Source organism: Salvelinus fontinalis, chromosome 4, assembly GCF_029448725.1.
Source record: "Salvelinus fontinalis isolate EN_2023a chromosome 4, ASM2944872v1, whole genome shotgun sequence".
NCBI classification, from domain to species: Eukaryota; Metazoa; Chordata; class Actinopteri; order Salmoniformes; family Salmonidae; genus Salvelinus; species Salvelinus fontinalis.
This window is the reverse complement of record NC_074668.1, coordinates 4,497,131-4,523,539: the sequence shown is the minus strand read 5'-3', so window position 1 is coordinate 4,523,539 and position 26,409 is coordinate 4,497,131. Positions and strand designations below refer to the sequence as shown.

The following is a 26,409-nucleotide window of genomic DNA, read 5'->3' as shown; positions in this document are numbered from 1 at the left end:
ATGTAGGGAACAACAGAGTATATATGTAGGGAACAACAGAGTATATATGTAGGGCTGGGAACAACAGAGTATATATGTAGGGAACAACAGAGTATATATGTAGGGAACAACAGAGTATATATGTAGAGCTGAGAACAACAGAGCATATATGTAGGGAACAACAGAGTATATATGTAGGGAACAACAGAGTATATATGTAGGGAACAACAGAGTATATATGTAGGGCTGGGAACAACAGAGTATATATGTAGGGAACAACAGAGTATATATGTAGGGAACAACAGAGTATATATGTAGAGCTGAGAACAACAGAGCATATATGTAGGGAACAACAGAGTATATATGTAGGGAACAACAGAGTATATATGTAGGGAACAACAGAGTATATATGTAGGGCTGGGAACAACAGAGTATATATGTAGGGAACAACAGAATATATATGTAGGGCTGAGAACAACAGAGTATATATGTAGGGAACAACAGAGTATATATGTAGGGAACACCAACGTATATATGTAGGGAACACCAGAGTATATATGTAGGGAACACCAGAGTATATATGTAGGGCTGGGAACACCAGAGTATATATGTAGGGAAAACCAGAGTATATATGTAGGGAACACCAGAGTATATATGTAGGGAACACCAGAGTATATATGTAGGGCTGGGAACAACAGAGTATATATGTAGGGAACAACAGAGTATATATGTAGGGAACAACAGAGTATATATGTAGGGAACAACAGAGTATATATGTAGGGAACACCAGTGTATATATGTAGGGAACACCAGAGTATAAATGTAGGGAACACCAGAGTATAAATGTAGGGAACAACAGAGTATATATGTAGGGAACAACAGAGTATATATGTAGGGAACAACAGAGTATATATGTAGGGCTGGGAATAAAAGTATATATGTAGAGCTGAGAACAACAGAGTATATATGTAGGGAACAACAGAGTATATATGTAGGGAACAACAGAGTATATATGTAGGGAACAACAGAGTATATATGTAGGGAACAACAGAGTATATATGTAGGGAACAACAGAGTATATATGTAGGGAACAACAGAGTATATATGTAGGGAACAACAGAGTATATATGTAGGGCTGGGAACACCAGAGTATATATGTAGGGCTGGGAACACCAGAGTATATATGTAGGGAACACCAGAGTATATATGTAGGGAACACCAGAGTATATATGTAGGGAACACCAGAGTATATATGTAGGGAACACCAGAGTATATATGTAGGGAACAACAGAGTATATATGTAGGGAACAACAGAGTATATATGTAGGGAACAACAGAGTATATATGTAGGGAACAACAAAGTATATATGTAGGGAACAACAGAGTATATATGTAGGGAACACCAGTATATATATGTAGGGAACACCAGAGTATAAATGTAGGGAACAACAGAGTATATATGTAGGGAACAACAGAGTATATATGTAGGGAACAACAGAGTATATATGTAGGGAACAACAGAGTATATATGTAGGGAACAACAGAGTATATATGTAGGGAACAACAGAGTATGTATGTAGGGAACAACAGAGTATGTATGTAGGGCTGGGAACAACAGAGTATATATGTAGGGAACAACAGAGTATATTTGTAGGGAACAACAGAGTATATATGTAGGGAACAACAGAATATATATGTAGGGCTGAGAACAACAGAGTATATATGTAGGGAACAACAGAGTATATATGTAGGGAACAACAGAGTATATATGTAGGGAACAACAGAGTATATATGTAGGGCTGGGAACAACAGAGTATATATGTAGGGAACAACAGAGTATATATGTAGGGCTGGGAACACCAGAGTATATATGTAGGGAACAACAGAGTATATATGTAGGGCTGGGAATAAAAGTATATATGTAGAGCTGAGAACTGAGTATATATGTAGGGAACAACAGAGTATATATGTAGGGCTGGGAACAACAGAGTATATATGTAGGGAACAACAGAGTATATATGTAGGGAACAACAGAGTATATATGTAGGGAACAACAGAGTATATATGTAGGGAACAACAGAGTATATATGTAGGGAACAACAGAGTATATATGTAGGGAACAACAGAGTATATATGTAGGGAACACCAGAGTATATATGTAGGGAACACCAGAGTATATATGTAGGGAACACCAGAGTATATATGTAGGGAACACCAGAGTATATATGTAGGGAACACCAGAGTATATATGTAGGGCTGGGAACAACAGAGTATATATGTAGGGAACAACAGAGTATATATGTAGGGAACAACAGAGTATATATGTAGGGCTGGGAATAAAAGTATATATGTAGAGCTGAGAACAACAGAGTATATATGTAGGGAACAACAGAGTATATATGTAGGGAACAACAGAGTATATATGTAGGGAACAACAGAGTATATATGTAGGGAACAACAGAGTATATATGTAGGGAACAACAGAGTATATATGTAGGGCTGGGAACACCAGAGTATATATGTAGGGCTGGGAACACCAGAGTATATATGTAGGGAACACCAGAGTATATATGTAGGGAACACCAGAGTATATATGTAGGGAACACCAGAGTATATATGTAGGGAACACCAGAGTATATATGTAGGGAACAACAGAGTATATATGTAGGGAACAACAGAGTATATATGTAGGGAACAACAAAGTATATATGTAGGGAACAACAGAGTATATATGTAGGGAACACCAGTATATATATGTAGGGAACACCAGAGTATAAATGTAGGGAACAACAGAGTATATATGTAGGGAACAACAGAGTATATATGTAGGGAACAACAGAGTATATATGTAGGGAACAACAGAGTATATATGTAGGGAACAACAGAGTATATATGTAGGGAACAACAGAGTATGTATGTAGGGAACAACAGAGTATGTATGTAGGGCTGGGAACAACAGAGTATATATGTAGGGAACAACAGAGTATATTTGTAGGGAACAACAGAGTATATATGTAGGGAACAACAGAATATATATGTAGGGCTGAGAACAACAGAGTATATATGTAGGGAACAACAGAGTATATATGTAGGGAACAACAGAGTATATATGTAGGGAACAACAGAGTATATATGTAGGGCTGGGAACAACAGAGTATATATGTAGGGAACAACAGCGTATATATGTAGGGCTGGGAACACCAGAGTATATATGTAGGGAACAACAGAGTATATATGTAGGGCTGGGAATAAAAGTATATATGTAGAGCTGAGAACTGAGTATATATGTAGGGAACAACAGAGTATATATGTAGGGCTGGGAACAACAGAGTATATATGTAGGGAACAACAGAGTATATATGTAGGGAACAACAGAGTATATATGTAGGGAACAACAGAGTATATATGTAGGGAACAACAGAGTATATATGTAGGGAACAACAGAGTATATATGTAGGGAACAACAGAGTATATATGTAGGGAACACCAGAGTATATATGTAGGGAACACCAGAGTATATATGTAGGGAACACCAGAGTATATATGTAGGGAACACCAGAGTATATATGTAGGGAACACCAGAGTATATATGTAGGGCTGGGAACAACAGAGTATATATGTAGGGAACAACAGAGTATATATGTAGGGCTGGGAACAACAGAGTATATATGTAGGGAACAACAGAGTATATATGTAGGGAACAACAGAGTATATATGTAGGGAACAACAGAGTATATATGTAGGGAACAACAGAGTATATATGTAGGGAACAACAGAGTATATATGTAGGGAACAACAGAGTATATATGTAGGGAACAACAGAGTATATGTGTAGGGCTGGGAATAAAAGTATATATGTAGAGCTGAGAACAACTGAGTATATATGTAGGGAACAACAGAGTATATATGTAGGGCACAACAGAGTATATATGTAGGGAACAACAGAGTATATATGTAGGGCTGGGAACAACAGAGTATATATGTAGGGAACAACAGAGTATATATGTAGGGAACAACAGAGTATATATGTAGGGCTGGGAACAAAAGTATATATGTAGAGCTGAGAACAACAGAGTATATATGTAGGCCTGGGAACAACAGAGTATATATGTAGGGCTGGCGACGTTGTGCTGATGTGTATTTTTACCGTAGGACGAGGAGTTGAAGAGTTCGATGTTGAAGAAGATGTAGCTGCCGTTGGTGAGCCTCCTTCTGTGAACTGCTAGCATGATGTCTCGGACAACGTCTGCTCCCGCACACATGATAACAACTGCAAGGAAACGACACGGAGGAAACAGTGTTACGACTCAACCCAGTTTCAACAAGACTAGAAATACATACAGTATATAATGTAGGAGACCGTTTCAGAAAACAATGTTCACAGAACAATTGATAAAATCCTTTTCTTAAAGCTGTAATGGAAAGGATGCCTGTATTCTCGCTACAGGTTTAATACAACACCCAATCCTTATTTGTCGTTTCTTAAAACTTAAAATCGAAGCACAAATAAAAAAATTATGATCCTTGTGCGATTAAATAGATTCAAACCATCCTGCCCAACATGTCTGGTCTGATGCAGTCTTAGGTTACGTCCCAAATGGCACTCTATTCCCATGAGGCTCTGATCTAAAGTGGTGCACTATATAGGGAATAGGGTGCCATTGTAGTTGTTGGTTCTATAGAAGTACCGGGTGTTTGTAGTCGTCGGTTCTATAGAAGTACCGGGTGTTTGTAGTCGTCGGTTCTATAGAAGTACCGGGTGTTTGTAGTCGTCGGTTCTATAGAAGTACCGGGTGTTTGTAGTCGTTGGTTCTATAGAAGTACCGTGTGTTTGTAGTCGTCGGTTCTATAGAAGTACCGTGTGTTTGTAGTCGTCGGTTCTATAGAAGTACCGGGTGTTTGTAGTTGTCGGTTCTATAGAAATACCGGGTGTTTGTAGTCGTCGGTTCTATAAAAGTACCGGGTGTTTGTAGTCGTCGGTTCTATAAAAGTACCGGGTGTTTGTAGTCGTCGGTTCTATAGAAGTACCGGGTGTTTGTAGTCGTCGGTTCTATAGAAGTACCGGGTGTTTGTAGTCGTCGGTTCTATAGAAGTACCGGGTGTTTGTAGTCGTCGGTTCTATAGAAGTACCGGGTGTTTGTAGTCGTCGGTTCTATAGAAGTACCGGGTGTTTGTAGTCGTCGGTTCTATAGAAGTACCGGGTGTTTGTAGTCGTCGGTTCTATAGAAGTACCGGGTGTTTGTAGTCGTCGGTTCTATAGAAGTACCGGGTGTTTGTAGTCGTCGGTTCTATAGAAGTACCGGGTGTTTGTAGTCGTCGGTTCTATAGAAGTACCGGGTGTTTGTAGTCGTCGGTTCTATAGAAGTACCGGGCGTTTGTAGTCGTCGGTTCTATAGAAGTACCGGGCGTTTGTAGTCGTCGGTTCTATAGAAGTACCGGGTGTTTGTAGTCGTCGGTTCTATAGAAGTACCGGGTGTTTGTAGTCGTCGGTTCTATAGAAGTACCGGGTGTTTGTAGTCGTCGGTTCTATAGAAGTACCGGGTGTTTGTGGTCGTCGGTTCTATAGAAGTACCGGGTGTTTGAGGTCGTCGGTTCTATAGAAGTACCGGGTGTTTGAGGTCGTCGGTTCTATAGAAGTACCGGGTGTTTGTAGTCGTCGGTTCTATAGAAGTACCGGGTGTTTGTAGTCGTCGGTTCTATAGAAGTACCGGGTGTTTGAGGTCGTCGGTTCTATAGAAGTACCGGGTGTTTGTAGTCGTCGGTTCTATAGAAGTACCGGGTGTTTGTAGTCGTCGGTTCTATAGAAGTACCGGGTGTTTGAGGTCGTCGGTTCTATAGAAGTACCGGGTGTTTGTAGTCGTCGGTTCTATAGAAGTACCGGGTGTTTGTAGTCGTCGGTTCTATAGAAGTACCGGGTGTTTGTGGTCGTCGGTTCTATAGAAGTACCGGGTGTTTGAGGTCGTCGGTTCTATAGAAGTACCGGGTGTTTGTAGTCGTCGGTTCTATAGAAGTACCGGGTGTTTGTGGTCGTCGGTTCTATAGAAGTACCGGGTGTTTGAGGTCGTCGGTTCTATAGAAGTAGAAGGAAATAAAAACACAACTGTTGATATCAGAGTAATAGGCATCAATGCTGATGATTTATCTTGTACCACCTTGGTTACACCCAAAATTAAAGTGTACACACACGTGAACATGGCACGTTGTGCCCACTTGCTTCTTGTGGTTTCATAAGTGCACAATTACATAGAGCACCATCCTAACCCTGCACTCAACCAGACAGTACAGTACAGGCCTATGAGGACCCTCCTAACTCTGGACTCAACCTGACAGTAAAGGCCTATGAGGACCCTCCTAACCCTGGACTCAACCAGACAGTACAGTACAGGCCTGTGAGGACCCTCCTAACTCTGGACTCAACCAGACAGTACAGGCCTATGAGGACCCTCCTAACTCTGGACTCAACCAGACAGTACAGGCTATGAGGACCCTCCTAACCCTGGACTCAACCAGACAGTACAGTACAGGCCTATGAGGACCCTCCTAACCCTGGACTCAACCAGACAGTACAGTACAGCCTATGAGGACCCTCCTAACCCTGGACTCAACCAGACAGTACAGTACAGCCTATGAGGACCCTCCTAACTCTGGACTCAACCAGACAGTACAGGCTATGAGGACCCTCCTAACCCTGGACTCAACCAGACAGTACAGTACAGGCCTATGAGGACCCTCCTAACCCTGGACTCAACCAGACAGTACAGTACAGCCTATGAGGACCCTCCTAACTCTGGACTCAACCAGACAGTACAGGCTATGAGGACCCTCCTAACCCTGGACTCAACCAGACAGTACAGTACAGGCTATGAGGACCCTCCTAACTCTCGACTCAACCAGACAGTACAGGCTATGAGGACCCTCCTAACCCTGGACTCAACCAGACAGTACAGTACAGGCTATGAGGACCCTCCTAACCCTGGACTCAACCAGACAGGACAGTACAGGCCTATGAGGACCCTCCTAACTCTCGACTCAACCAGACAGTACAGGCTATGAGGACCCTCCTAACCCTGGACTCAACCAGACAGTACAGTACAGGCCTATGAGGACCCTCCTAACTCTCGACTCAACCAGACAGTACAGGCCTATGAGGACCCTCCTAACTCTCGACTCAACCAGACAGTACAGGCCTATGAGGACCCTCCTAACTCTCGACTCAACCAGACAGTACAGGCCTATGAGGACCCTCCTAACTCTGGACTCAACCAGACAGTACAGGCTATGAGGACCCTCCTAACCCTGGACTCAACCAGACAGTACAGTACAGGCTATGAGGACCCTCCTAACCCTGGACTCAACCAGACAGGACAGTACAGGCCTATGAGGACCCTCCTAACTCTGGACTCAACCAGACAGTACAGGCTATGAGGACCCTCCTAACCCTGGACTCAACCAGACAGTACAGTACAGGCCTATGAGGACCCTCCTAACCCTGGACTCAACCAGACAGTACAGTACAGGCTATGAGGACCCTCCTAACTCTGGACTCAACCAGACAGTACAGGCTATGAGGACCCTCCTAACCCTGGACTCAACCAGACAGTACAGTACAGGCCTATGAGGACCCTCCTAACCCTGGACTCAACCAGACAGTACAGGCTATGAGGACCCTCCTAACCCTGGACTCAACCAGACAGTACAGTACAGGCTATGAGGACCCTCCTAACCCTGGACTCAACCAGACAGTACAGTACAGGCCTATGAGGACCCTCCTAACTCTCGACTCAACCAGACAGTACAGGCCTATGAGGACCCTCCTAACTCTGGACTCAACCAGACAGTACAGTACAGGCTATGAGGACCCTCCTAACCCTGGACTCAACCAGACAGTACAGTACAGGCTATGAGGACCCTCCTAACCCTGGACTCAACCAGACAGGACAGGCCTATGAGGACCCTCCTAACTCTGGACTCAACCAGACAGTACAGGCCTATGAGGACCCTCCTAACTCTGGACTCAACCAGACAGTACAGTCTATGAGGACCCTCCTAACCCTGGACTCAACCAGACAGTACAGTACAGCCTATGAGGACCCTCCTAACTCTGGACTCAACCAGACAGTACAGGCTATGAGGACCCTCCTAACCCTGGACTCAACCAGACAGTACAGTACAGGCCTATGAGGACCCTCCTAACCCTGGACTCAACCAGACAGTACAGTACAGCCTATGAGGACCCTCCTAACTCTGGACTCAACCAGACAGTACAGGCTATGAGGACCCTCCTAACCCTGGACTCAACCAGACAGTACAGTACAGGCTATGAGGACCCTCCTAACTCTCGACTCAACCAGACAGTACAGGCTATGAGGACCCTCCTAACCCTGGACTCAACCAGACAGTACAGTACAGGCTATGAGGACCCTCCTAACCCTGGACTCAACCAGACAGGACAGTACAGGCCTATGAGGACCCTCCTAACTCTCGACTCAACCAGACAGTACAGGCTATGAGGACCCTCCTAACCCTGGACTCAACCAGACAGTACAGTACAGGCCTATGAGGACCCTCCTAACTCTCGACTCAACCAGACAGTACAGGCCTATGAGGACCCTCCTAACTCTCGACTCAACCAGACAGTACAGGCCTATGAGGACCCTCCTAACTCTCGACTCAACCAGACAGTACAGGCCTATGAGGACCCTCCTAACTCTGGACTCAACCAGACAGTACAGGCTATGAGGACCCTCCTAACCCTGGACTCAACCAGACAGTACAGTACAGGCTATGAGGACCCTCCTAACCCTGGACTCAACCAGACAGGACAGTACAGGCCTATGAGGACCCTCCTAACTCTGGACTCAACCAGACAGTACAGGCTATGAGGACCCTCCTAACCCTGGACTCAACCAGACAGTACAGTACAGGCCTATGAGGACCCTCCTAACCCTGGACTCAACCAGACAGTACAGTACAGGCTATGAGGACCCTCCTAACTCTGGACTCAACCAGACAGTACAGGCTATGAGGACCCTCCTAACCCTGGACTCAACCAGACAGTACAGTACAGGCTATGAGGACCCTCCTAACCCTGGACTCAACCAGACAGTACAGTACAGGCTATGAGGACCCTCCTAACTCTGGACTCAACCAGACAGTACAGGCTATGAGGACCCTCCTAACCCTGGACTCAACCAGACAGTACAGTACAGGCTATGAGGACCCTCCTAACCCTGGACTCAACCAGACAGGACAGTACAGGCCTATGAGGACCCTCCTAACTCTGGACTCAACCAGACAGTACAGGCTATGAGGACCCTCCTAACCCTGGACTCAACCAGACAGTACAGTACAGGCCTATGAGGACCCTCCTAACTCTCGACTCAACCAGACAGTACAGGCCTGAGGACCCTCCTAACTCTGGACTCAACCAGACAGTACAGGCCTATGAGGACCCTCCTAACTCTGGACTCAACCAGACAGTACAGGCCTGAGGACCCTCCTAACTCTGGACTCAACCAGACAGTACAGGCCTATGAGGACCCTCCTAACTCTCGACTCAACCAGACAGTACAGGCCTATGAGGACCCTCCTAACCCTGGACTCAACCAGACAGTACAGGCCTATGAGGACCCTCCTAACTCTGGACTCAACCAGACAGTACAGGCCTATGAGGACCCTCCTAACCCTGGACTCAACCAGACAGTACAGGCTATGAGGACCCTCCTAACCCTGGACTCAACCAGACAGTACAGTACAGGCTATGAGGACCCTCCTAACCCTGGACTCAACCAGACAGTACAGTACAGGCTATGAGGACCCTCCTAACCCTGGACTCAACCAGACAGGACAGTACAGGCCTATGAGGACCCTCCTAACCCTGGACTCAACCAGACAGGACAGGCTATGAGGACCCTCCTAACTCTCGACTCAACCAGACAGTACAGTACAGGCCTATGAGGACCCTCCTAACCCTGGACTCAACCAGACAGTACAGTACAGGCCTATGAGGACCCTCCTAACTCTCGACTCAACCAGACAGTATATAATTATTGGCACCCGTGATAAAGATGAGCAAAAAAAAAGACGGTATTAAATAAATAATAACTATATTGAATGCTCCAAGGTGAACATTTATATTATTTTATAATAATACAATTACCCAGAGATAGAGATTTTGTTTAAGAAGTGATCATTTTCTTCTTAAAAAGGAAGTGGTTAAAAAAATGTTTTGGCACCCCTGTTTTCAATACCCTTTCAATAGCTAACCTTGTGAGGATAAAGGCACTGAGGGCTCTATTCAATCCGTATCGCAGCAGTACAGCCTCACAGCGTGATTTCAATTTCAAAAAGGCAATGATTCCGGTGTCAGCAAAAATACTGCATTCACGGCAAAATACTGCATGTGTCGGCTCAATGGGAAATGACCTTAACATTTCCATATACGCAATCTGTAACGCTTCAGCCATACAGATTTTTTTTTTAAAGAGTCCTGAGTCTTTTTCTAGAATGTTTTATGAGATTCTAGAACACATTGGGAGGGATCTTAGACCTGTTCCTCTATAACAGAATCTGATTCCAGAACACATTGGGAGGGATCTTAGACCCGTTCCTCTATAACAGAATCTGATTCTAGAACACATTGGGAGGGATCTTAGACCCGTTCCTCTATAACAGAATCTGATTCCAGAACACATTGGGAGGGATCTTAGACCCGTTCCTCTATAACAGAATCTGATTCCAGAACACATTGGGAGGGATCTTAGACCAGTTCCTCTATAACAGAATCTGATTCCAGAACACATTGGGAGGGATCTTAGACCAGTTCCTCTATAACAGAATCTGATTCCAGAACACATTGGGAGGGATCTTAGACCCGTTCCTCTATAACAGAATCTGATTCTAGAACACATCGGGAGGGATCTTAGACCCGTTCCTCTATAACAGAATCTGATTCCAGAACACATTGGGAGGGATCTTAGACCCGTTCCTCTATAACAGAATCTGATTCCAGAACACATTGGGAGGGATCTTAGACCCGTTCCTCTATAACAGAATCTGATTCCAGATCGTTGATATCCTTCATCTGTTCTGATGGACTGAGCCTCTTCAATTCAAACCAAAGTGTTTCAAATGGGGTTTAAGTCCCGGAGACTTGAGATGACCGTTGCAAAATGTCGATTTTGACGTGTGCTTGGGGTTATCGTCTTGCTGGAAGATCTGTAGTGCGGCCAAGTTTCAGCCTCTAACAGAGGCAACCAGGTTTCTGGCTAAAATGTCCTGGTACCAGGTAGAGTTCATGATGCCTTTGACCCCATTACATAGAAAGATACACCACCATATTTTGCAGTAGGTATGGGGTTATTTTCTGATTATGCATCCTTACTTCAACAGGTGGAACTAATTTATTTCCATGTATGTACTATGTGTCACGGGAGGCTGGTGAGGGGAGGACGGCTCATTATAATAGGTGGAATGGAGTGACTGGAATGGTATCAAACATATGGAAACGATGTGTTTGATACCGTTCCATTCATTCCATTCCAGCCATTACTTTGAGCCCGTCCTCTTCAATTAAGGTGCCACCAGCTGCCTGTTCTGTGTGTACATGTTTTACTTAAAATTTAATTAACATTTATTTAACTAGGCAAGTCAGTTAAGAACATATTCTTATTAAGAATGACGGTCTACCAAAAGGCAAGATTAAAAATAAAACTGGAATTAAAAATAATAATAAATTAAATAAAGAATTTAGGACAACACACACACATCACGACAAGAGAGACAACACTACATAAAGAGAGACCTAAAGACGACAACACAGCAAGGCAGCGACACATAACAACACAGCATGGTAGCAACACAACATGGTAGCAACACAACATGGTAGCAACACAACATGGTAGCAACACAACATGGTAGTAACACAAAATGGTAGCAACACAACATGGTAGCAACACAACATGGTAGCAACACAACATGGTAGCAACACAACATGGTAGCAACACAACATGGTAGAAACACAACATGGTAGCAACACAACATGGTAGAAACACAACATGGTAGCAACACAACATGGTAGCAACACAACATGGTAGCAACACAACATGGTAGCAACACAACATGGTAGAAACACAACATGGTAGCAACACAACATGGTAGCAACACAACATGTCAACAACACAGCATGGTAGCAACACAACATAACAACAACATGGTAGCAACACAACATGACAACAACACAACATGGTAGCAACACAACATAACAACAACATGGTAGCAACACAACATAACAACAACATGGTAGCAACACAACATAACAACAACATGGTAGCAACACAACATGACAACAACACAACATGGTAGCAACACAACATAACAACAACATGGTAGCAACACAACATAACAACAACATGGTAGCAACACAACATGTCAACAACACAACATGGTAGCAACACAACATGACAACAACACAACATGGTAGCAACACAACATGACAACAACATGGTAGCAACACAACATAACAACAACATGGTAGCAACACAACATGGTAGCAACACAACATGTCAACAACACAGCATGGTAGCAACACAACATGACAACAACATGGTAGCAACACAACATAACAACAACATGGTAGCAACACAACATGATAGCAACACAGCATGGTAGCAACACAACATAACAACAACATGATAGCAACACAGCATGGTAGCAACACAACATAACAACAACATGATAGCAACACAGCATGACAACAACATGGCAGCAACACAAAACAGGGTACCAACATTATTGGACACAGACAACAGCGAATAAAATCAATCAGAAGCTGAGCAAGCGGGAAAACGAGGTGATGAAGAGAAACCGATGTCACAGCTAGAGGCATGAGCCTCCTGCACAGTTGCAATAGTATTAGGTGCTGATATCTGTTAATATCAACACTACACATCACAGCCAGGGGATACCTGTCCTTAGGCTGGTCCCAGATCTGTTAATGGAAACACTACACATCACAGCCAGGGGATACCTGTCCTTAGGCTGGTCCCAGATCTGTTAATAGCAACACTACACATCACAGCCAGGGGATACCTGTCCTTAGGCTGGTCCCAGATCTGTTAATGGCAACACTACACATCACAGCCAGGGGATACCTGTCCTTAGGCTGGTCCCAGATCTGTTATTGGCAACACTACACATCACAGCCAGGGGATACCTGTCCTTAGGCTGGTCCCAGATCTGTTAATGGCAACACTACACATCACAGCCAGGGGATACCTGTCCTTAGGCTGGTCCCAGATCTGTTTGTGTTTGGCGTAGAGCTGGGCAAAAATGGTCAGAAATCCACATGGAGATAATATGCCTGAACTGATGCGATAATGATAGATTGGTTGTTATAATTTCCTTTTAAGTACTGTTACTAGCTGTGATGGTTGTAGGCATCAATTGTTTTTATCTCCCTGCTGCAGTTTTACACATCAGCATTTCCAGTCGGTTTCACAGAGTTAAGGTAACAATGTGTCAAGTTAACCACGTCACCCAAAGACATTTATCTCCACTGTAAAAACAGCTGATTCCGAAGTGAATTTGAAACAGCTGATTCTAAAGTGAATTTGAATCAGCTGATTCTAAAGTGAATTTGATTCAGCTAATTCCCGAAGTGAATTTGAAACAGCTGATTCCCGAAGTGAATTTGAAACAGCTGATTCCCGAAGTGAATTTGAAACAGCTGATTCCCGAAGTGAATTTGAAACAGCTGATTCCCGAAGTGAATTTGAAACAGCTGATTCCCGAAATGAATTTGAAACAGCTGATTCCCGAAGTGAATTTGTGATACTGTATCTTGTTGAAATACACGCCACGTTTGGACAACAGCTCACAGCAGCGTACAGTAGAGAAGGTATTCCCAGCTCCAACAAATATCAACAGAAAACCTGTGCAATAGTCACAGTACATAAGTAAGATACAGTAGGGGACAGTCAGAGAAGGGCTCGGCGGCCCTAGTCCTTCCCCAAATATCAACAGAAAACCTGTGCAATAGTCACAGTACATCAGTAAGATACAGTAGGGGACAGTCAGAGAAGGGCTCGGCGGCCCTAGTCCTTCCCCAAATATCAACAGAAAACCTGGGCAATAGTCACAGTACATAAGTAAGATACAGTAGGGGACAGTCAGAGAAGGGCTCGGCGGCCCTAGTCCTTCCCCAAATATCAACAGAAAACCTGGGCAATAGTCACAGTACATAAGTAAGATACAGTAGGGGACAGTCAGAGAAGGGCTCGGGCGGCCCTAGTCCTTCCCCAAATATCAACAGAAAACCTGTGCAATAGTCACAGTACATCAGTAAGATACAGTAGGGGACAGTCAGAGAAGGGCTCGGCGGCCCTAGTCCTTACCCAAATATCAACAGAAAACCTGTCTGGTTACTATGGAGCGAGGTTAAAAATAAAACCCAACAAAACAGGCAAACAAACAAACAACGAGGAGAGGCCAAGTGGGCATTTGGAAAAAGTTTGGAAATAACTTGAGAGTGTCCCAGTGTTGACCAGCCGTGGTTAATAGGGTTGAGCCCCAAAATAGCATCCTATCGCCTATATAGTGCACTATTTTGACCAGGGCCCCATATAAAAGGATAAGGGTCAAAGTAGTGCACTAAATAGGGAATCGGGGGGCCATTTGGAACACACCCAGAGTCTGCTGAAATATTCCCCCTCTTCTGTCACTGTAGCGCCGGGCCGGTCAGGGGGCTAGCATCCAGAGAGGGGACACACTTCACCTCAGTCCTGCTGACAGTATTACTGCACCGTTTCATTACTGGGACAGAGACAACAATTCCAGCACTGTGTCTGTCTGCATGCGCGTGTCCGTCTGTCTGCGTGTCCGTCTGTCTGTCTGCGTGCGCGTGTCCGTCTGTCTGCATGTGCGTGTCCGTCTGTCTGCATGCGCGTGTCTGTCTGTGTCCGTCTGTCTGTCTGTCTGCATGCAGGTGTCTGTCTGTCTGCATGCGCGTGTCCGTCTGTCTGCGTGTCCGTCTGTGTCTGTCTGTCTGCATGCGCGTGTCTGTCTGTGTCCGTCTGTCTGTCTGTCTGCATGCAGGTGTCTGTCTGTCTGCATGCAGGTGTCTGTCTGTCTGCATGCGGGTGTCCGTCTGTCTGCGTGTCCGTCTGTCTGTCTGCATGCGCGTGTCTGTCTGTGTCCGTCTGTCTGTCTGTCTGCATGCAGGTGTCTGTCTGTCTGCATGCGGGTGTCCGTCTGTCTGCGTGTCCGTCTGTCTGTCTGCATGCGCGTCCGTCTGTCTGTGTCCGTCTGTCTGTCTGTCTGCATGCAGGTGTCTGTCTGTCTGCATGCAGGTGTCTGTCTGTCTGCATGCAGGTGTCTGTCTGTCTGCATGCGCGTGTCCGTCTGTCTGCGTGTCCGTCTGTCTGTCTGCGTGCGCGTGTCCGTCTGTCTGCGTGCGCGTGTCCGTCTGTCTGCGTGCGCGTGTCCGTCTGTCTGCGTGTCCGTCTGTCTGCGTGTCCGCCTGTGTCCGTCTGTGTCCGTCTGTCTGTTCTCCCCTCTCTAGGTAGGGAGCACTGAGCTCAGGAATGCAGAGAAGGGGCACTACACACGGGCCCTACTTATCGTGGCTCACAGGACGTTTTCATGTGTCTCCTTGGCTCATTATAAACATGGTGTTGTGTGAGGGAATTATGCAAATAGGGGAACGACGTTGTGCAAACTTGTAACGCAGCCTGCCTGCCTGCCTGCCTGCCTGCCTGCCTGCCTGCCTGCCTGCCTGCCTGCCTGCCTGCGTTACAAGAGAGTGGAGGAGTGGAGGAGGAGAGAAGAAGTGGAGGAGTAGTGGAGGAGAGAAGGAGTGGAGAGAGTGGAGTAGTGGAGGAGGAGAGAAGAAGGAGAGAAGGAGTGGAGAGAGTGGAGTACTGGAGGAGGAGAGAAGGAGTGGAGGAGGAGAGAAGGAGTGGAGGAGAGGAGGAGTGGAGGAGGAGAGAGTGGAGTAGCGGAGAAGAGGAGGAGAGAGTGGAGTAGTGGATGAGAGGAGGAAAGATTCGAACTTGCAACCAGTCCAATGCTCTAACCACTAGGCTACGCTGCCGCCCCTCAGACTAATGACAGTGTTACAGCCTAGCTATCTATCTCCTGTATCTAATCCTCAGACTAATGACAGTGTTACAGCCTAGCTATCTATCTCCTGTATCTAATCCTCAGACTAATGACAGTGTTACAGCCTAGCTATCTATCTCCTGTATCTAATCCTCAGACTAATGACAGTGTTACAGCCTAGCTATCTATCTCCTGTATCTAATCCTCAGACTAATGACAGTGTCCGCTGGGGGCAAAATGTTCATTGGATGTTACATTCAAAGAACTCTACCCCACATGCCAGGTAGTTCCGTATGCTAGTTTGCTACATTGCAGAAAATGGAAGAAATCCCAGAGGAAAAACGGAGGGTTCTCTATAGACAACATCAGCATACACCTGCACTGAATCCTCTCGGAGGACACCTGCACTGAATCCTCTCGGAGGACACCTGCACTGAATCCTCTCGGAGGACACCTGCACTGAATCCTCTCGGAGGACACCTGCACTGAATCCTCATGGAGGACACCTGCACTGAATCCTCAGGGAGGATACCTGCACTGAATCCTCGGGGAGGACACCTGCACTGAATCCTCGGGGAGGACACCTGCACTGAATCCTCGGGGAGGACACCTGCACTGAATCCTCGGGGAGGACACCTGCACTGAATCCTCTCGGAGGACACCTGCACTGAATCCTCAGGGAGGACACCTGCACTGAATCCTCAGGGAGGACACCTGCACTGAATCCTCAGGCTACGTTCCAGAACACAAAGAAACAGGGCTACGTTCCAGAACACAAAGAAACAGGGCTACGTTCCAGAACACAAAGAAACAGGGCTACGTTCAAGAACACAAAGAAACAGGGCTACGTTCCAGAACACAAAGAAACAGGGCTACGTTCAAGAACACAAAGAAACAGGGCTACGTTCCAGAACACAAAGAAACAGGGCTACGTTCCGGAACACAAAGAAACAGGGCTACGTTCCAGAACACAAAGAAACAGGACTACGTTCCAGAACACAAAGAAACAGCGCTACGTTCCAGAACACAAAGAAACAGCGCTACGTTCCAGAACACAAAGAAACAGGACTACGTTCCAGAACACAAAGAAACAGGGCTACGTTCCAGAACACAAAGAAACAGGGCTACGTTCCAGAACACAAAGAAAAAGGGCTACGTTCCAGAACACAAAGAAACAGGGCTACGTTCCAGAACACAAAGAAAAAGGGCTACGTTCCAGAACACAAAGAAACAGGGCTACGTTCCAGAACACAAAGAAACAGGGCTACGTTCAAGAACACAAAGAAACAGGGCTACGTTCCAGAACACAAAGAAACAGGGCTACGTTCCAGAACACAAAGAAACAGGACTACGTTCAAGAACACAAAGAAACAGGGCTGCGTTCCAGAACACAAAGAAACAGGACTACGTTCAAGAACACAAAGAAACAGCGCTATGTTCCAGAACACAAAGAAACAGGGCTACGTTCCAGAACACAAAGAAACAGCGCTATGTTCCAGAACGCAAAGAAACAGGGCTACGTTCCAGAACACAAAGAAACAGGGCTACGTTCCAGAACACAAAGAAACAGCGCTACGTTCCAGAACGCAAAGAAACAGGGCTACGTTCCAGAACACAAAGAAACAGGGCTACGTTCCAGAACACAAAGAAACAGCGCTATGTTCCAGAACACAAAGAAACAGGGCTACGTTCCAGAACACAAAGAAACAGGGCTACGTTCCAGAACACAAAGAAACAGGGATACGTTCCAGAACACAAAGAAACAGGACTACGTTCAAGAACACAAAGAAACAGGACTACGTTCCAGAACACAAAGAAACAGGACTACGTTCAAGAACACAAAGAAACAGAGCTACGTTCAAGAACACAAAGAAACAGGGCTACGTTCCAGAACACAAAAAAACAGGGCTACGTTCCAGAACACAAAAAAACAGGGCTACGTTCCAGAACACAAAGAAACAGGGCACAAGGTTGACTAAGAAAAGAAAAGCAGAACCTTACAACACCAACCTATTCTGATGAGCTTTCGGTCTGAGACTTCCTGGCCAACTTCTTGGCCAACTTCCTGGCCATCCTCACGCACTGTTAGACATACTAAACTAATCTAGTGAGCGACTTTGGAGCTCCGCCAAAGAAAGGCTTTTGATTGGTTTGACGTGTTGCGAGGAGTGAAGGATTTACAACGGGCACCTTATAATTATTATTATTATTTATTTTACAGCTATTTAACAATTTGTTCTGCCATGAACTTCCCCAGGCTTCCCATTTAGGAAACTCAATGAGGCTACTAGTTGGGTACATCTTAGTCTTCAGACTACAGGCTTGATAGTGCCAGCTGTATATCCTAGTCAGACTACAGGCTTGATAGTGCCAGCTGTATATCCTAGTCAGACTACAGGCTTGATAGTGCCAGCTGTATATCCTAGTCAGACTACAGACTTGATAGTGCCAGCTGTATATCCTAGTCAGACTACAGGCTTGATAGTGCCAGCTGTATATCCTAGTCAGACTACAGACTTGATAGTGCCAGCTGTATATCCTAGCCAGACTATAGACTTGATAGTACCAGCTGTATATCCTAGTCAGGCTACAGACTACAGGCTTGATAATGACAGCTGTAAACCCTAGTCAGACTACAGACTTGATAGTACCAGCTATATATCCGAGTCAGGCTACAGACTTGATAGTACCAGCTGTATATCCTAGTCAGACTACAGACTTGATAGTGCCAGCTGTACACTACCAGTCAAGAGTTTTAGAACACCTACTCATTCAAGGGTTTTCTTATTTTAACTATTTTCTACATTGTTGAATAATATTGAAGACATTAAAACTATGAAATAACACATATGGAATCATATAGTAACCAAAAAAAGTGTTAAACAAATCCAAATATTTTACATTTGAGACTCTTCAAATAGCCACCCTTTGCCTTGATGACAGCTTTGCACACTCTTGGCATTCTCTCAACGAGCTTCACCTGGAATGCTTTTCCAATAGTCTTGAAGTAGTTCCCACATATGCTGAGCACTTGTTGGCTGCTTTTCCTTCACTCTGCGGTCCAACTCATCCTAAGCCATATAACTTGGATTGAGATCAAGTGATTGTGGAGGCCAGGTCATCTGATGCAGCACTCTATCACTCTCTTTCTTGGTCAAATGTCCCTTACACAGCCTGGAGGTGTGTTTTGGGTCATTGTCCTGTTGAAAAATGAATGATAGTCCCACGAAGCGCCAACCAGATGGGATGGTGCATCGCTGCAGAATGCTGTGGTAGCCATGCTGGTTAAATGTGCCTTGAAATCGAAATAAATCACAGACAGTGTCGCCAGAATGCACTCCCACACCATAACACCTCTTCCTCCATGCTTTATGATGGGAAATACAAATGCGGAGATCATCCGTTCACCCACACCGCGTCTCACAAAGACACGGCGGTTGGAACCAAAAATCTCACATTTTGGACTCATCAGATCAAAGGACAGACTTCCACCGGTCTAATGTCCATTGCTCATGTTTCTTGGCCCAAGCAAGTCTCTTCTTATTGGTGTCCTTTAGTAGTGGTTTCTTTGCAGAAATCCGACCATGAATCCGACCATGAAGGCCTGATTCACGCAGTCTCCTCTGAACAGTTGATGTTGAGATGTGTCTGTTACTTGAACTCTGTGAATCTTTTATTTGTGCTGCAATTTCTGAGGCTGGTAACTCTAATGAACGTATCCTCTGCAGCAGAGATAACTCTGGGTCTTCTTGTCCTGTGGCGGTCCTCATGAGAGCCAGTTTCATCCTAGCGCCTGATGGTTTTTGCGACTGCACTTGAAGAAACTTTCAGAGTTCTTGAAATGTTCCCTATTGACTGACTTTCATGTCTTAAAGTAATGATGGACTGTTGTTTCTCTTTGCTTATTTGAGCTGTTCTTGCCATAATATGGACTTGGTCTTTTACCAAATAGGGCTATCTTCTGTATACCACCTCTACCTTGTAACAACACAACTGATTGGCTCAAACGCATCAAGAAGGAAAGAAATTCCACAAATTAACTTTTAACAAGGCACACCTGTTAATTGAAATGCATTCCAGGTGACTACCTCATGAAGCTGGTTGTGAGAATGTCAAGAATGTGCAAAGCTATCATCAAGGCAAAGACACTCTGATGTACTTGTCCTCTTGCTTAGTTATTCACCGGGGCCTCCCACACCTCTTTCTATTCTGGTTAGAGCCAGTTTGCGCTGTTCTGTCAAGGGAGTAGTACACAGCGTTGTACGAGATCTTCAGTTTCTTGGCAATTTCTCGCATGGAATAGCCTTCATTTCTCAGAACAAGAATAGACTGACGAGTTTCAGAAGAAAGGGCTTTGTTTCTGATCATTTTGAGCCTGTAATCGAACCCACAAATGCTGATGCTCCAGATACTCAGCTAGTCTAAAGAAGGACAGTTTTATTGCTTCTTTAAATCAGAACAACAGTTTTCAACTGTGCTAACATAATTGCAAAAGGGTTTTCTAAATGATCAGTTAGCCTTTTAAAATGATTATCTTATATTAGCTAACACAACGTGCCATCGGAACACAGGAGTGATGGTTGCTGATAATGGGCCTCTGTACGCCTATGCGGATATTCCCCCCCCCAAAAAAATGTATCATCCGTTTCTAGCTACAATAGTCATTTAAAACATTAACAATATCTACACTGTATTTCTGATCAATTTGATGTTATTTTAAATGGACAAAAAAAATTGCTTTTCTTTAAAAAACAAGGACATTTCTAAGTAACCATAAACTTTTGAACGGTATATTTGATTAAAACACGTAGGATATGTCTATATATGGAAAAATACACATTTAAAAATGTTAAAGACGACTCTTGGTTCGACCAAGATTATTATTTTTTTGTCGGGACAGCCCTGATAAGACAACATAGAACCGTCCGCCCGTCCAACCATCCAGCTATCCACCTATCTACCCAGCTCTCCACCCTTCTACCCATCCCTCTGCCCAGAGCCAAAGAAATGAGGTCTGACTGAATAGGGATTATTTTTCAGAACAGAGGATGGTGGAATGGCTGGCCATCTCCCAGAGCTCTGTAGCGGAGAGACAATGGATCGTTTTGACAGCAGGCAGATACTTTGACACCTGGACTGTTCCAAAGAAAACAGTGGGCACGGCCACCGACGGACCTGAGGGGAGCTGCCATTGGGAGAGAGCGGAGCAGGCGGGCGGGCAAGGGGCACAGGAGGGCAGGTGTTGTCTTTGGCGAAGAGTGACGGGGGAGAGTTTCACCACAGCATAATGGGATTGGCAGCAGAGAAATAGAATGTTTGTGTGTACAGTGAGCTCCAACAGTATTGGAACACGTTTTTTTTTGTTTTGGCTCATACACAAGCACTTTGGATTTAAAATTATACAATGACTATGAGGTTAAAGTGCAGACTGTTAGCTTCAGTGGAAATTCTAGTATGTAAATATTGGTGGGGCAAAAGAAAATAATGCCAACAAAGCCACAACACTAAACAATACATTAATTGCACTATAACGGTGACAATCGGTGCCCACAAACTGTTAGGGACTACATAAAGCTGTCCCAACATCTTACCACCACTACACCTGGCTATCAGTGGAGCCTTGTCTGGCAGGGAAACTGTTCATTCAGCCTCATTTGCTGCCTTTAAAAAAAAAACATGGCTGATATGGCTGACTTGCTTAAACAAATGTGGTTTCTAATGACAATTGAGATGTACAAACTATGGCATAACGGGACGACAAGCGGATAAGAGGCAATCCGTAATTTCGATTAAGACATTAGAGAGCTAGGACGGACGTAGTCAATATAACTATTTGTTTAGCACTTTTGAACTGTGAATTTTGGCCCATTCCTCCTGACAGAGCTGGTGTAACTGAGTCAAGTTTAAAGGCCTCCTTGCTCGCACACGCATTTTCAGTTCTGCCCACAGATGTTCTATAGGATTGAGGTCAGAGCTTTGTGATGGCCACTCCAATACCTTGACTTTGTTGTCCTTAAGCCATTTTGCCACAACTTTGGAAGTGTGCTTGGGGTCATTGTCCATTCGGAAGACCCATTTGCAACCAAGCTTCAACTTCCTGACTGATGTCTTGAGATGTTGCTTCAATATATCCACATAATTTTCCATCCTCGTGATGCCATCTATTTTGTGAAGTGCACCAGTCCCTCCTGCAGCAAAGCACCCCCACAACATGATGCTGCCACCCCTGTGCTTCATGGTTGGGATGGTGTTCTTCGGCTTGCAAGCATCCCAAATTTTTCCTCCAAATATTATGGCCAAACAGTTCTATTTTTGTTTCATCAGACCAGAGGACATTTCTCCAAAAAGTACAATCTTTGTCACCATGTGCAGTTGCAAACCGTAGTCTGGCTTTTTATTGGCAGTTTTGGAGCAGTGGCTTCTTCGTTGTTGAGCGGCCTTTCAGGTTATGTCGATATAGGACTCGTTTTACTGTGGATATAGATACTTTTGTACCTGTTTCCTCATGCATCTTCACAAGGTCCTTTGCTGTTGTTCTGGGATTGATTTGCACTTTTCGCACCAAAGTACATTCATCACTAGGAGACAGAACGTGTCTCCTTCCTGAGTGGTATGACGGCTGCGTGATCCCATGGTGTTTATACTTGCGTACTATTGTTTGTACAGATGAACGTGGTACTTTCAGGTGTTTGGAAATTGCTCCCAAAGATTAACCAAACTTGTGGAGGTTTTGGCTGATTTCTTTTGATTTTCTCATGATGTCAAGCAATGAGGCACTGAGTTTGAAGGTAGGCCTTGAAATACATCCACAGGTACACCTCCAATTGACTCAAATTATGACAATTAGCCTATCAGAAGCGTCTAAAGCCATGACATCATTTTCTGGAATTTTCCAAGCTGTTTAAAGGAACAGTCAACTTAGTGTATGTAAACTTCTGACCCACTGGAATTGTGACACAGTGAATTATAAGTGAAATAATCTGTCTGTAAACAATTGCTGGAAAAATGACTTGTATCATGCACAAAGTAGATTTCCTAACCGACTTGCCAAAACTATAGTTTGTTAACAAGAAATTTGTGAAGTGGTTGAAAAATGAGTTTTAATGACTCCAACCTCAGTGTATGTAAACTTCCGATTTCAACTGTATGTATGTGTGTATGTATGTGTGTATGTATGTATGTATGTATGTATGTATGTATGTATGTATGTATGTATGTATGTATGTATGTATGTGGGTGGGTGTGGGGGAGGGGGGGTGTTAGTTAGGCGCATGAAGTGTTGCAGCGTTGCACCCCTCTGTGACAACACACAGAGCAGGAGGGAGGGAGGGAGGGAGGGAGGGAGGGAGGGAGGGAGGGAGGGAGGGAGGGAGGGAGGGAGGGAGGGAGGGAGGGAGGGAGGGAGGGAGGGAGGGAGGGAGGGAGGGAGGGAGGGAGGGAGGGAGGGAGGGAGGGAGGGAGGGAGGGAGGGAGGGAGGGAGGGAGGGAGGGAGGGAGGGAAAAGAGGGAAGACCCATCTCACCCCTCTGTGAGGGGTAGGGAGGGAGGGAGATTACGCTCTCCTCACAGCACCAATGTCCTAAGACAAAGGCCACTCTCCACACAGTACTGGGAAGGAAGCTAAATCATGAAGTAATTCAATAATAGCAAGAATGGAACCATCATGGGTTTGAGTAGGCCCAGTACTGTAGCCTATATTTAGCCAATATTTGTATTCTGTACAGGCTTCCTTCTCTTCACTCTGTCATTTAGGTTCTTATTGTGGAGTAACTACAATGCTGTTGATCCACATTTACATTTACATTTAAGTCATTTAGCAGACGCTCTTATCCAGCGCGACTTACAGTACAGACAATCATACTTTTTTGTACTGGCCACCCGTGGGAAACGACCTCACAACCCTGGCGTTGCAAGCGCCATGCTCTACCAACTGAGCCACACGGGACCATCCTCAGTTTTCTCCTAACACAGCCATTAAACTCTGTAACTGTTTTAAAATTACCATTGGCCTCATGGTGAAATCCCGGCAACTGAGTTAGAAAGGACACCTGTATCTTTGTAGTGACTGGGTGTATTGATGCACCATCCAAAGTGTAATTAATAACTTCACCATGCTCAAAGGGATATTCAATGTCTGCTTTCGTTTATTTTTTTTTGCTCCTCTACCAATAGTTGCCCCTTCTTTGTGAAGAGCATTGGGAAACCTCCCTGGTCTTTGCGGTTAAATCTGTGTTTGGAATTCACCGCTTGACTGAGGGGTTTTACAGATTATTGTATGTGTGGAGTACAGAGATGAGGTAGTCATTCATAAATCATGTTAAACACTATTATTGAACACGGAGTGAGTCCATGCAACTTATTATGTGACTTGTTAAGCACATTTGTACTTCTGAACTTATTTAGGTTTGTCTAAGCAAAGAGGTTGAATACTTGCTGACTCAAGACATTTCAGCTTTTCATTTTTTATTAATTTGTAAAACTTGACCTAATGGGGTAGTGTGTGTAGGCCAGTGACACAAAATCTAATTTTCATAAACGTTATATTCAGGCGGTAACACAACAAAATGTGGAAAAAGTCAAGGGGTGTGAACACTTTCTTCAATAAAGCACACGAACGCGAACATTTTAAGTGCAATAAGTATATTGAGTGGCAGTATTAGTAGATGGGGCTACAGTTAAACATTTCTGACATTTACGCTATACAATGGGACAGTGTAGAGGCTTTTCTCAGTACAAGTAGCCTACCTTCACTCTCGTAGATGTAGTTGATGATGTCATCTGCGTTCAGGCCCTCTTCTTTAGTGTTGATCGCTATGTGGACTGTATGATATTGCTCCATGAGTTTGAGGTGCACCCCTTCCAGAGTGAAGTAACAATTTCTCTCCTCTTTGTCGTCATCGAAGATCAGCAGCGCGTCTTTCCAGTTGAAGTGATGGAACATCGCCGAGAATGTTTCTGCCATTTTTAGGTAAGACGGGGAGATTCGGGTCAGGTGAGAATATTCTTTCTCCTTGTCACTAAACCCGCTGGCAAGAGCACCTGTCGATATTACCGGGATGTTCCAGTGAGAAGCCATCCTTACAACCGGCGCCGCAGCGTATTCACACACCGGACCGAGAACCAAGTCCGGCTTCTTCTCGCAGGAGCGGTCCACCAGGGAGAAGAGCGCATCATTGCCACAGTTAGAATCCGCATAGCGTAAATTGAAATTAAGTCCGGAATACACACCGCCTCCGATTTTCAACCTCTGTTTTGCATACTCTATTGCCGGGGCCACTCTTGCTATTGAGAAAATATAAGAGTTGTTTTTTGGCAACATCACCAATACTTCGATGTCCTCAATCACTGTTGCACTTGTCCGACCAGGTAACAACCCCAGCCAAATGTACAAACACACTGAAATGTAACATGGCATGATGCAACTTTAAAAGTTATGCTTTGTCTATAATCATTAATAAATGTATATCTCTCTCTCCAAGTCAACTGCGTCCCCGGAGCCGCAGACTTTCCGAGTACACAGGTAAATTGCAAATTCCAATGTGGAGTCTTCCAAAATAAATAATCTAAATTAAATAACCTTTTTCTTTGAATGAATGAAATAAAAATTCTAAATGTATGAAGTGTATGATCCTGCACAGAGAGTCTCCTGCAACCTCCTCAACTGATGGAAGAATCCCCTGAGTTTTGCTAACTAATTCTCCTGTTTCTCTGGTCATTCCTCTTGTTTAAATACGGTAACTGCCCAGACAGCTACCACACACGCTGGCTGGAGGGGGAGGAATTTTGAAGCATCTTTTCATTATTATTCCTGCGTCATCCCTGTACAACACACCTCTTTCTTAAAGCTACAGGTCCTTATTTTTTCTCTCTTTTTTTTTTAAATTAGAGAAAATAATTGTTCGTTTTGCCACATTTGCAGAGACTGAATGCACTGGGATGCATTGCCTCATATACAATAAACGGTGTGCAATTATTATTATTTTTAAATTCAAACAGAAAGATAAACGAAACTGTAGTGATAAGTTTCAAGATTTTTTTTACTTTTGCTATTTTAAAAACAAACACGAGTCTAAGCCGTTTTGAGCTACACAATACAATATAATATACCGTGTAGTACAGTGTAGCGCCTATATAGCTTGTATTAATAGCCTAAACACCTTTAACTTACCTGATCAAGTTACCTTTCAAGCATACTGCACCTGAATAGACCTACAGAACATTATACAGATCCACATTTCGATTCATTTTGCTTTCAGAAACACCGTCTAAACATACCCAGTATTAGAAGCGTGCTGATTGTTCCCAAAGTGAACTACAGCAGCCAGGATGAAA

General features: G+C 44.4%; 1 protein-coding gene across 1 annotated transcript in view; it reads right to left on the bottom strand.

The window, feature by feature from the left end:
• npr3 (natriuretic peptide receptor 3) overlaps positions 1-25,840 on the bottom strand; it is a 63,930-nt gene extending 38,090 nt beyond the window's left edge. The window contains exons 1-2 of the mRNA XM_055918644.1: positions 24,823-25,840; positions 4,127-4,249 (exon numbers count right to left, since the gene is read on the bottom strand). Of these exons, the coding sequence (XP_055774619.1) occupies positions 4,127-4,249; positions 24,823-25,492 (793 nt within the window). The 5' untranslated portion in view covers positions 25,493-25,840. The remainder of the gene's footprint in view (positions 1-4,126; positions 4,250-24,822) is intronic.
• Positions 25,841-26,409: the final 569 nt, after the last annotated feature.